At 46.5% G+C, this 12,310-nt stretch overlaps 1 protein-coding gene across 7 annotated transcripts in view; it reads left to right on the top strand.

Annotated features, from left to right (window-relative positions):
- Nucleotides 1-10,294, top strand: part of LOC126249755 (serine/threonine-protein kinase NIM1) — a 518,432-nt gene extending 508,138 nt beyond the window's left edge. For 2 of the 7 annotated variants that reach the window (XM_049951437.1, XM_049951443.1), the window contains exon 10: nucleotides 9,298-10,293. In XM_049951437.1, the coding sequence (XP_049807394.1) occupies nucleotides 9,298-9,761 (464 nt within the window). In that variant the 3' untranslated portion in view covers nucleotides 9,762-10,293. Of the gene's footprint in view, nucleotides 1-9,297 lie in introns of all 7 variants that reach the window. The other 5 variants (XM_049951440.1, XM_049951441.1, XM_049951438.1 and 2 more) reach the window with 4 other exon arrangements.
- Nucleotides 10,295-12,310: the final 2,016 nt, after the last annotated feature.

Below are 12,310 nucleotides of genomic sequence, written 5' to 3'. Positions count from 1 at the left end.
TCTGCAACCTATGTAGAATCTAGAGCTTTTTAAAATTTGCAACATTTTAGCTGGCATGTTGAACAGTAATGAAAAACAGACAGATAACGAAAATGCAAACAGGAATATTAGCAAGTACATAAAAGCACACTCCAAGTAAGCATCTACTTTATCAAGTACAAACTTTATGATAGGTGATTTTCACACTGCGATAATGTGACCCTTCGACGGAATATGCCCGAGGTCCTACTAAATGACATTTTTTAGTCGATCTAAGCAACAAGAATTTTTCTTTCATTATCACAAGTAGATTTTCGCTGGAACTGATTTATTCTCAAGAAATGTAGTATGTCCTCGCTATTAGTGGAGCCATATAAGACCCAATCATAGCTTCAGTGGGATGCTTAGGGTTCATATGCTGGCACCCGTATAACAGAGGTAATATTCTTATGGTAAATATTAAGTTATTGCTAGGCCAAATCGTGACGGTGAATCGTACAGATAAGTAGATGTGTATTCGAGACACGACGTACAACAGTCCACTAACAGAAATCGTATCGCTTCTAAAGCCATAAAGATCACCTATACCACAACTTCTGCACATATTAACAAAGCTCGTGCTTATTTAATATTGGGGAAGTTATGGAAGTAGATTACAGGCTTCTTAGCGAAAACCTGACTCATCCTTAGACTCAATAGTAGAGTCGGGCGTACCATAGTTTAACGTAATATGATCCTTACTATTTACGATAGACGCAAACGAGGCGGTAGAGAACTTCTATAGCTATTTGAGGCTATTACTTCTAGACGTTTTGGTGTGCACATAAGTCACTATAATGTAAAATGTTTAGAAAACGTAGAAATTGTTGAAGGCTATCAACTCTTGATTCATAGACTGAATGCGATCTCTCAACACAAAGAGATGGAATGTCATGCTCGTAAATAGGCAAAATGTTTCAACAGTCTATGACATTACCATCGCTAATCAACCCTTGGTAATATTCACAAACGCCACATACTCAGAATCAGGCATAGAGAACGATTTATGGTGATCAGCCACATTAAATTCATTAGAATAAAGGTAAACAAGTGTAATCCACCTACAAGAGCTCGCAAAACCCTTCACGACCAGTCGTTGAGGATTTTTGTCAGCACAAAATTGGATTAACATAAGAGATTATTCTGAGCTCGTTTCCGTCAGTTTCATCGTGGAAAGGCTTGCGGGCTTGTATGTAGTGCTTACTTCGTTATTCGTAGTTACGACAATGTGAACTCTCCGCCCCACTCTAAAGGAGCAACTCAGACAGGTGGTACTGTTACGTGAAAATTACTGCAAAATGCGGTGAATCCGGCCGTCTCCATACCACAGGCTCCTTAGGCGTTTTCTCCGAAAAATAGCTCCTCTAATCTGGTGCGAAATGGAAACCACAGTCAAAATCCGGTAAAGCTTTGCACAGATGTGTTGGGCGTCTCTAGTATGCCCATCGATCGCATCGCGTTGCTCTTTTCAGTTCCGAGCGCACAGTGAGCACGTGAAGATACCAAGAAAATAATGTTTCCTGCCAAGTATGAGGGCCTGGTGAGAGATTTCACCTGATGTCATGCAGCCCACGTCACTGTCATGCGCTTCCTTCTTCACGACAATTCTGGGTCGCACGCTGCAGGGGCAATGAAGGAGCTCCTGCTGCGTTTTCGATGGGAAATGTTTGATCACCCACAATACAACCCGTAATTGACTCCACCTGAGTTTCATCTCTGGTCATACGAACCGCTAGCGATGAAGACAACATTTTAACACAGACAATGAGCTGTAGACCAGCGTAGTGAATTGGTGAAAAGAAAAAATGGTTCAAATCGCTCTGAGCGCTATGGGACTTAACATCTGAGGTCATCAATCCCCTAGATTTAGAACTACTTAAACCTAACTAAACTAAGGACATCACATACATCAATGCCCGAGGAAGGATTCGAACCTGCGACCGCAGCAGCAGCGCGGTTCGGGACTGAAGCGCCTAGAACCGCTCGGACACAACGGCCGGCTGGTGGAACGTACGGGCGTCTGCCTGCTATGACGAGGGTATTAGAGTGTTGGTATAACGCTACGACAAATGTCTAAGTCCAAGTGGCGAATAAGTAGGGAAGTAGCCTGCAAAGTGTAGTTAACTGTTGCAAAAAATCATTTTTGATTTTCACAATGGTTTCCATTTCGCGAACGATCGGACGTTACTTTCCTAATAGCCTTCGTCAGACCAGCTTGAATAGCGAAATTATTTTAATATGTAGGCAATTTAACCCCATTGTCGTTCTTGAAAATAAATATTCCTGGTACCTCTTTTCTTGGAAAACTTAACATTTTTGGAAGGTAACACTTAATCATGAAATTTAAACAGTTTCCGCACATTGAAATACAGATAAATACTGATAAGGTTATGAAAAATCAACTTGTTCTTGAGACGAAGAGGTCACTTAAAGGCGTAAAAATCATTTGAAACCTTCCTTGTCACATGTAGTCATTAGTAAATTTGCAGAATCGTCGACGGGATCCTCTTCTTGTAAATAAAGTTCATCTTCTGAACATTTACAATTACACTCAATTATTCATCTTTCTGAAATTTTCATTTTCTCATGCCTGCACAAGTTCGACGTCTGCTTTCGATAAACTGATCTTTCAGAAGGGACTCAGTATCCACTGCACCTAGCAATAATTGCCTTAAGGACGTAACTCTGATCTCCTTATGCATTTTTATTTTCCTATAGGTGTGAAACTTGAGCGTTTCCTGGCGTATAGAATGTTCAAACAATACATGTAAATGCACACAGCTGACGTCCTCGACAGCTTGGGATATTTCAGCAGATCACCCTGTCATTCTCAAGGCACAAATGAGACGAGAGATGGCTGTGCATGGCAACTTAAACGCACGGTGGGCTAGGCTGCGTGAACCAGGACGCAAAAGACTGCGTATGTAGAAAGACAACACACATCTAAAACCACTAGTGCCACGTCGTAACCAAATATAACGAACGCCAGACGTTATTCGTAGTGAAACACTAATTAACAACAAGAGAGCAAGTAGCGGTAACTTTATCCTCCGTAGTTTGACCCGTGAGAGAGCAGAATTCCAAGCAGCCTTTAAGCAAAAACCTCTGGGTCTGTTTATAAGGCCACATGATAGTTTAATGGAGAAGATTTGACTTAAATTCGACCTAGAATCCTTCGCTCTCTCTCTCTCTCTCTCTCTCTCTCTCTCTCTCTCTCTCTCTCTCTCTCTCTCTCTCTCTCCCCCCCCCCCCTCTCTCTCCTATCGAGCTACGGAGGGAGAGTGTTTGCACTACCTACTCACCCGTTGTTAATAAGTATTTCACTACGAACTTAAGTAACATAAAATTGTCATCAGCAAAAAATACATAGCAGACTGTCAGATGTACGTCATTGGTAAATTTATTGAAAAAGTAAACAACCGTTCACGTCTGTGAACCAACGTTAACAAAAACTGGGAAACGTGCAAGAAATTGATGTCCGTTTGAGAGAGCTAGAGAGGCGCTTTTTAAAAAAATGAGTAATGTGTTTAAGGGCTAACACCTTTCAATCGAAACAAGATTAAGACTTCCATGATGGTACAAATTTCCCATCGTTTTGAACTTTAATCGAGGCAAGGGGCAAACGACTTGAAGCGTTTAAGATATGGTTGTATAGGTAAATGCTAAGTGTATCATGGACAATGAAATTACAAATAACAACATTCTCCGCAAAATGAAGAAAGAAGTCTAAAACGCAGTAAAATCCAAAAAAGCTATGAGGACATCTGAAAAGTGTTGTCTCCGAATTATTTATTCTGTTCTCAATATCTGTTGAGGCATTAAATGTCATGCATATCACTCAGTCGACTTTCCAGCTTCGCTGACGCAAGTTACAAGCCCCTGCAGCTAGACGGCTCCGAATTATAGCGTGTAGCATGGCGGTGTGTAACGTAACCATGACTGTGCTTAAGAATACCATGCTGTAATAGTGTTTCGGATTCATAGAGTTCGTTCACACATGGGGCACCTTCTCCATCAGCATGAAAGTGTCACATCACACACGAACGCTGCGACATCTGCAACAGTCCGACGCCTTGAGTTCAATGTCATCGATCATTCTCCATACAGTCCCAAAATGGCCCTGCCCAATTTTCATATGTTGCCAAAACTTAAAGAACACCTTCAGGACTTCTCTTTGATAGTGACGATGCGGTGCAAGCAGAGGTAAGGTTGTGGGTCCGCCAACATAGTCACACTCATCAGTGGCGGTTTCAACAAACTGGCCCCTCGTTGAGTGATGTGTTCGATGCCAGAGTGACTATGCTGAGAAATAAATATGTAGACGTGAAAAACAGATTTAGAATGCTAATAAAGATTGTTTTTTCATTTAAAGGGTTTCCGAGTTTTTATGTAAAAAATTCGGAAGCATTACTTTACACCACGCTCTCGTACAATATCTCGGCTACATACACTGAGGTGACAAAAGTCATGGGATACCTCCTAATATCATGTCGGATCTCCTTTTGTCGGGTGTAGTGCAGCATCTTGACGTGGCATTGTCTTAACAAGTCATTGGAAGTCCCCTACGGAAATACTGAGCCATGCTGGCTCTATAGCTGTCCATAATTGTGAAAGTGTTACCGGTGCAGGATTTAGTGCACGAACTGATCTATCGATTATGTTCAACAAATGTTCCATGGGTTTCATGTCGGGAAATCAGGGTGGCCAGATCAGTCGCTCGAATAATTCGGAACGTTCTTCAAACCAATCGCGAACAACTGTGTCACGATGACATGGCGCGTTGTAAACCACATAAATTCCACCTTTGTTTGAGCACATGAAGTCTATGACTGGCTGAAAATGGTCTCCAAGCAGCTGAACATAAACATTTCCAGTCAAAAATCGGTTCATTTGGACCAGAGGACCCAGTGCATTCCATATAAAACGCAGTATGGAGTCACCACCAGCTGCCGGTCAGAGTGGCCGAGCGGTTCTGGGCGCTACAGTCTGGAACCGCGCGACCGCTACGGTCGCAGGTTCGAACACTGCCTCGGGCATGGTTGTGTGTGATGTCCTTAGGTTAGTTAGGTTGAAGTAGTTCTAAGTTCTAGCGGACTGATAACCTCAGCAGTTAAGTCCCATAGTGCTCAGAACCATTTAAACCACCACCACCAGCTTGCACAATGCCTTGTTGACAACTTGGGTCTATGTGTTCGTGGGGTCTGCACCACATTCGAGCCCTGATATCAGTTCTTACCAACTGAAATCGGGATTCTTATGGCCAGGCCGTGCATTCCCAATCGTCTAAGGTCCAACCGGTATGGCCACAAGCCCAGGAACGGCGCTACAGGCGATGTCGCGCTGTTAGCAAAGGTCGGTCGTCTGCTGCCATAACCCATTAACCTCAAATTTCGCCTCACCTTCGTACGTCCCACATTGATTTCTGCCGTTATTTCAGGCAGTGTAACTTGTGTGTTGTTAACACTGAAAACTCCAGCAAACGCCGCTGCTCACGGCGTTCAGTGAAGACCTTAAGCCACTGTGCAGTTCGCGGTGTGTGTGTGTGGGAGGGGGGGGGGGGCGGGGGGGGTGGTAATGCCTGAAATTTGGTATTCTCGACATGCTCTAAACATTATGGATCTCGGAAAATGGAGTTCCTGAACGATTTCCGAAATGGACTGTCCCAGGCGATTAGCTCCTACCACCATTCCGCGTTAAAAGCTTGTTAATTCCCATCTTGCAACTAGAATCACATCGGAAATCTACTCAGATGGGTCACTTGCGTACGAATGACAGCTCCGCCAATGCAGTGCCCTTTATATCTTGTGTACGTGATACTTCAGACATCTGTATCTGTGAATATACACTCCTGGAAATTGAAATAAGAACACCGTGAATTCATTGTCCCAGGAAGGGGAAACTTTATTGACACATTCCTGGGGTCAGATACATCACATGATCACACTGACAGAACCACAGGCCCATAGACACAGGCAACAGAGCATGCACAATGTCGGCACTAGTACAGTGTATATTCACCTTTCGCAGCAATCCAGGCTGCTATTCTCCCATGGAGACGATCGTAGAGATGCTGGATGTAGTCCTGTGGAACGGCTTGCCATGCCATTTCCACCTGGCGCCTCAGTTGGACCAGCGTTCGTGCTGGACGTGCAGACCGCGTGAGACGACGCTTCATCCAGTCCCAAACATGCTCAATGGGGGACAGATCCGGAGATCTTGCTGGCCAGGGTAGTTGACTTACACCTTCTAGAGCACGTTGGGTGGCACGGGATACATGCGGACGTGCATTGTCCTGTTGGAACAGCAAGTTCCCTTGCCGGTCTAGGAATGGTAGAACGATGGGTTCGATGACGGTTTGGATGTACCGTGCACTATTCAGTGTCCCCTCGACGATCACCAGTGGTGTACGGCCAGTGTAGGAGATCGCTCCCCACACCATGATGCCGGGTGTTGGCCCTGTGTGCCTCGGTCGTATGCAGTCCTGATTGTGGCGCTCACCTGCACGGCGGCAAACACGCATACGACCATCATTGGCACCAAGGCAGAAGCGACTCTCATCGCTGAAGACGACACGTCTCCATTCGTCCCTCCATTCACGCCTGTCGCGACACCACTGGAGGCGGGCTGCACGATGTTGGGGCGTGAGCGGAAGACGGCCTAACGGTGTGCGGGACCGTAGCCCAGCTTCATGGAGACGGTTGCGAATGGTCCTCGCCGATACCCCAGGAGCAACAGTGTCCCTAATTTGCTGGGAAGTGGCGGTGTGGTCCCCTATGGCACTGCGTAGGATCCTACGGTCTTGGCGTGCATCCGTGCGTCGCTGCGGTCCGGTCCCAGATCGACGGGCACGTGCACCTTCCGCCGACCACTGGCGACAACATCGATGTACTGTGGAGACCTCACGCCCCACGTGTTGAGCAATTCGGCGGTACGTCCACCCAGTCTCCCGGATGCCCACTATACGCCCTCGCTCAAAGTCCGTCAACTGCACATACGGTTCACGTCCACGCTGTCGCGGCATGCTACCAGTGTTAAAGACTGCGATGGAGCTCCGTATGCCACGGCAAACTGGCTGACACTGACGGCGGCGGTGCACAAATGCTGCGCAGCTAGCGCCATTCGACGGCCAACACCGCGGTTCCTGGTGTGTCCGCTGTGCCGTGCGTGTGATCATTGCTTGTACAGCCCTCTCGCAGTGTCCGGAGCAAGTATGGTGGGTCTGACACACCGGTGTCAATGCGTTCTTTTTTCCATTTCCAGGAGTGTAGATATCCGATGACTTTTGTCACCTGAGTGTAATGATTAATGGAAACAGGTGTAAAATGCAGCAGAACATTCTTCACGTAAAGATAAATGGTAAAATAGGACGAGAAAGGAAGATAACATCTTGACTAGGAAACCTAAGGACATGGACGGTTTTGTATCCCGCCTGGGAGGCGGCGCGTGGGTAGGAATGAGAAAAGGTATTACAAGTCGGTACCGCTAGAACGTGGTTTACCGGTGCAAAAACAAGGCGATAAACGATTACATAACTTTGTACGTAGGTCCGATGCTGAAGCGAAGTGTCCTGCGTGGCTGCACCTGATCAAAAGGGCTGAAGCAGTCGCGGAGCTCGTAGACCTCTACAGCACCGGCTAGAGGGCGCTGTCGTCTCTCTCGTAGTGCCAACATAAACTATTCCGTGGCATCGTTGCTATCGATACCACAGACGTCACACACAAGCTGGAAACTTTTGGAATAAGCGAAAGTGATATAACTGTGACGGTCACCAAAATCCGAAACGCATAGGCTCTAGATGATGATGAAGAAGAAGAAGAAGACGAAGAAGACGAAAAGGAAGTAGGAAAGGATGAAGAATCGATATCGTCAGGCGTTAGTTACCTTTAGTTATGGATTGGCACTAGGTGTTTGCGGTGTGCTAGCTTTCTGAGCACACCGTCTTTCGTTTTCTCGTTGAAGCAATCCCTCCCGCGAAGTGTTTAGGTTGCCGAGCACACGATGTGTCTGTCGTATTACTTGCGCTTCGAAAATGACGAAGCTTTCACCTGTCGAAATATTGGCGGTAGATGCCGTGTTTCTTGACTTCCGCAAGGCGTGCGATACAGTTCCCCACAGTCGTTCAATGAGCAAAGTAAGAGCATATGGACTATCATACCAATTGTGTGATTGGATTGACGAGTTCCTAGATAACAGAACGCAGCACGTCATTATCAATGGAGAGAAGTCTTCCGAAGTAAGAGTGATTTCAGGTGTGCCGCAGGGGAGTGTCAGAGGACCGTTGCTATTCACAATATACATAAATGACCTTGTGGATGACATCGGAAGTTCACTGAGGCTTTTTGCAGATGATGCTGTGGTGTATCGAGAGGTTGTAACAATGGAAAATTGTACTGAAATGCAGGAGGATCTGCAGCGAATTGACGCATGGTGCAGGGAAAGGCAATTGAATCTCAATGTAGACAAGTGTAATGTGCTGCGAATACATATAAAGATAGATCCCTTATCATTTAGCTACAAAATAGCAGGTCAGGAACTGGAAGCAGTTAATTCCATAAATTATCTGGGAGTACGCATTAGGAGTGATTTAAAATGGAATGATCATATAAAGTTGATCGTTGGTAAAGCAGATGCCAGACTGAGATTCATTGGAAGAATCCTAAGGAAATGCAGTCCGAAAGCAAAGGATTCGGTTACAGTACACTTGTTGGCCCACTGCTTGAATACTGCTCACCGGTGTGGGCTCCGTACCAGATAGGGTTGATAGAAGAGATAGAGAAGATCCAACGGAGAGCAGCGCGCTTCGTTACAGGATCATTTAGTAATCGCGAAAGCGTTACGGAGATGATAGATAACTCCAGTGGAAGACTCTGCAGGAGAGACGCTCAGTAGCTCTGTACGGGCTTTTGTTGAAGTTTCGAGAACATACCTTCACCGAAGAGTCAAGCAGTATATTGCTCCCTCCTACGTATATCTCGCGAAGAGACCATGAGGATAAAATCAGAGAGATTGGGGCCAACACAGAAGCATACCGACAATCCTTCTTTCCACGAACAATACGAGACTGGAATAGAAGGGAGAACCTATAGAGGTACTCAAGGTACCCTCCGCCACACACCGTCAGGTGGCTTACGGAGTATGGATGTAGATGTAGATTAGCCGGCTGCGTTCCAGTAAGTTATTTGAACTTTCCTATTGTTATCCCCGCACCAGTCCAGCTGAATAATGTAGTCGAGTAGATCCTGCCTCTAGCACAAGTTGAGACGCGTCATGTTGTTGCAGCGGGCATCCTGCAGCTGGAGCCGACGTCCCGCCTCTCGCTGCAGAGCGTCAGCGAGTCGGAGTTCCTACGCGGCGTGCGCATGCCCCGATCGGCAGAGGTCGCCGCAGCCGCGGCCTCCGGCGACTGGGACACCGGCAGCGACCACGAGCTGCAGGCGCTGGAGAAGCTGGAGGAACTGGGCATCTCGCGAGACCTGCTGGACGAGCACCGCGACCGCGGGAGCAAGAGCGCCGTCGTGGGCACCTACCGAATCTTGCTGCACCGCCTGGAGCGGCGGGCCGCCTCCGCGCCGCCCGACGCGCAGTCGCTCGCCGCCGACGACGCGGAGGACGGCGCCGCCGGCTCCAGCGGGGGCGGCGTGGGCGCGCTCGCCGCCAGGCTGCGCTCCGGGGGCTTACGCGCGCGCACGCGCAAGTCTGCCCGCAGCGGCACCAGTCAGTCCCGCGCCTGTGCGCTCCTCTGAGCGGCGTTCCGCTCTTCGTTTCTTGTACGAAATTGAGAAACAGAAATATGAATATTTTTGCATATTAAATGTTGAATGTTGACAACAGAATTCCTCCGAGAAATACAATAAAGTGACACTAGCTACTCAAAAATATAGTGCAATAACACCTGCTAGAAGCATACCACATTCATATGCATTCTGAAAGTTGAAGTCTTGTCGATGGAACCACTTCCTACTGTCAATTCCATGCTGTTCTCATATTTTCTTCTCCATGTTTTCCAAATACTTCTTCCTAGGCCATCCTTTTTCCTTCTGTAACAACATTGTCCCTTGAAAAATACCGAGCGAGGTGGCGCAGTGGTTAGGCACTCGACTCGCATTCGGGAGGACGACGGTTCAATCCCGCGTCCGGCCATCCTGATTTAGGTTTTCCGTGATTTCCCTAAATCACTCCAGGCAAATGCCGGGATGGTTCCTGTGAAAGGGCACGGCCGACTTCCTTCCCCATCCTTCCCTAATCCGATGAGACCGATGACCACGCTGTCTGGTCTCCTTCCCCAAACCAACCGACCAACCTTGAAAAATGTTAATAATGAAAGTGTCCATTATAATTATCCGGACTGTTATGCCGTGGTCGGTTGATGAATTCAGTGTCGATTCCCAACGTTTCGTCTCCGACTGCGGGAGACATCTTCAAGGGGGTCCGTAGCTCGATGGAAGGTCCAACAAACCCACTGGCTCGCTACTGACTGCAGCTAAATTCCGTGTCCGCGAGCTCCCGCGCCGCGGCGTGACGTCACGTGTTTTGAAAACGTCAGTGCAATTGGCCGCTGTCCGTGACATTACGAGTTTTTTAATTGGAGCTGATCGTTAAGGACATCGTCTTTGGCATACTGCAGGTGTTTAAAAATCTGCATTTCCTGTAAGGACGTGACGTCACGCCGCGGCGCGGGAGCGCGCGGACACGGAATTCAGCGGCAGTCAGTAGCGAGCCAGTGGGTGTGTTGGAGAGCTACGGACCCCCTTGAAGATGTCTCCCGCAGTCGGAGACGAAACGTTGGGAATCGACACAGAATTCATCAACCGACCACAGCATAACAGCCCGGATAATTATAATGGACATGATATTTCCTGCCGTGAAAGTCTACATTTTAGTAATAATGAAAGTGTTGTGTCCAATATTTTTTTCTGTTTTCCATTACCTTCAACAACACATACATTCGTTAACTTTCCTTAATAACTCCACGTCCGTTTTTTTGTCGCGCTCACTTCCATCATTTTTCGCCATATTCACATTTCAGCAACTGCGAGTCGATTCCTTTCCAAGTTACCCACAGTCCAAATTCCACTTCCATAGAGAAGTGTACTCCACACAGATGTTATTGCAAACGATTTACTTACATCTGTAATAATACGGTTGCTAGTTAAAATGTTTTTCTTAGTCATAAAAGCCCGTTTTCCCAATGTTACCCTTCTCTTCATTTCCATTAAGAATCTGTTACCCTCTGCGATTATACTACCGAGATAATAAAATTGTTTCACCTGATCAATCCTGACGGCATAAATTTTTTACTGCTTTTATTTTTTCCGTGTTTTTCGTTCTACCATTCCTGTCGTTCACTATTTGTTCGCTTATAATTTCCATGATTTAAAAGTATTTAATAGAACTTGAAGCTTTCTGTTCATTTCTCTTTCAAAGTTCCAGATTACGATATCATCAGCGAATCTAATAGAATGCATCCTGTCATCGAAATAATTATGAAAAATCCGTCTCGATTGCACAAACTGCCTGGTAACTACCTGGGTAACCACGCCTTCTTCTGAACACATATAAAACAGGTTGCCTAAATAGGCATAGTCAAAAGGCTAAAATCAACACTTACAGCGGCAAGAACGCATAAAAAAAATTTTAGAACTACACGGTACATATGTACCAAGTCAATAATATTACTCATCTCAACCCCGTGTGTGCTGCCTCGCCCCAGCCAACGTACGATGGTCACAGGTTCTCCACCGAACTAAGGCACCGCAGGCTGCTCACATGCGCCGCTACCGTAATCACTGCGCATGCACGCGGCCAGGAAACGCTCTTCTTATGCATGGGATCGGGATTGCAAGGTTAACACGCATCGGGACCTAACTAATTGCCGAAAGTTGTCGCACAAATAGCAAACTGAGGAAATGATAAAAGCGATGATGTGGGAATTAAGACATATTTAATAGCAATGCACGACAAACTTTGTGCACGGGTGGTAAATCAGCCACAAGCTAATATGGAGGCCCTAGAATTAGGTAGAAATGACAACTAAACTAAAAAGATAGGTACTCTAAGGACGTTATTGTTAACGGATAAGATCGCACTCATAATATCTGCAGCAGAAACAACCATAGTCGCTTCTTCTTGGCTAACCAAACCCTCAACAGAGTAAGAGGAAAAACGTACCAAAATGGAGGGGGGGGGAGGGGGCGTCGTTACCATCCGTGAACAATCAACATCGTGCGCGTGCACAACCAACTTCTACGTCATGCAACTTAATGTGAAGAATTAAGTGAGGGGACGAAACCTT

The sequence above is a fragment of the Schistocerca nitens genome, chromosome 3 (genome assembly GCF_023898315.1).
Source record: "Schistocerca nitens isolate TAMUIC-IGC-003100 chromosome 3, iqSchNite1.1, whole genome shotgun sequence".
Classification (NCBI taxonomy): domain Eukaryota; kingdom Metazoa; phylum Arthropoda; class Insecta; order Orthoptera; family Acrididae; genus Schistocerca; species Schistocerca nitens.
Note: the sequence above shows the minus strand (reverse complement) of the source record. Positions and strands in the feature narration are given on the sequence as shown.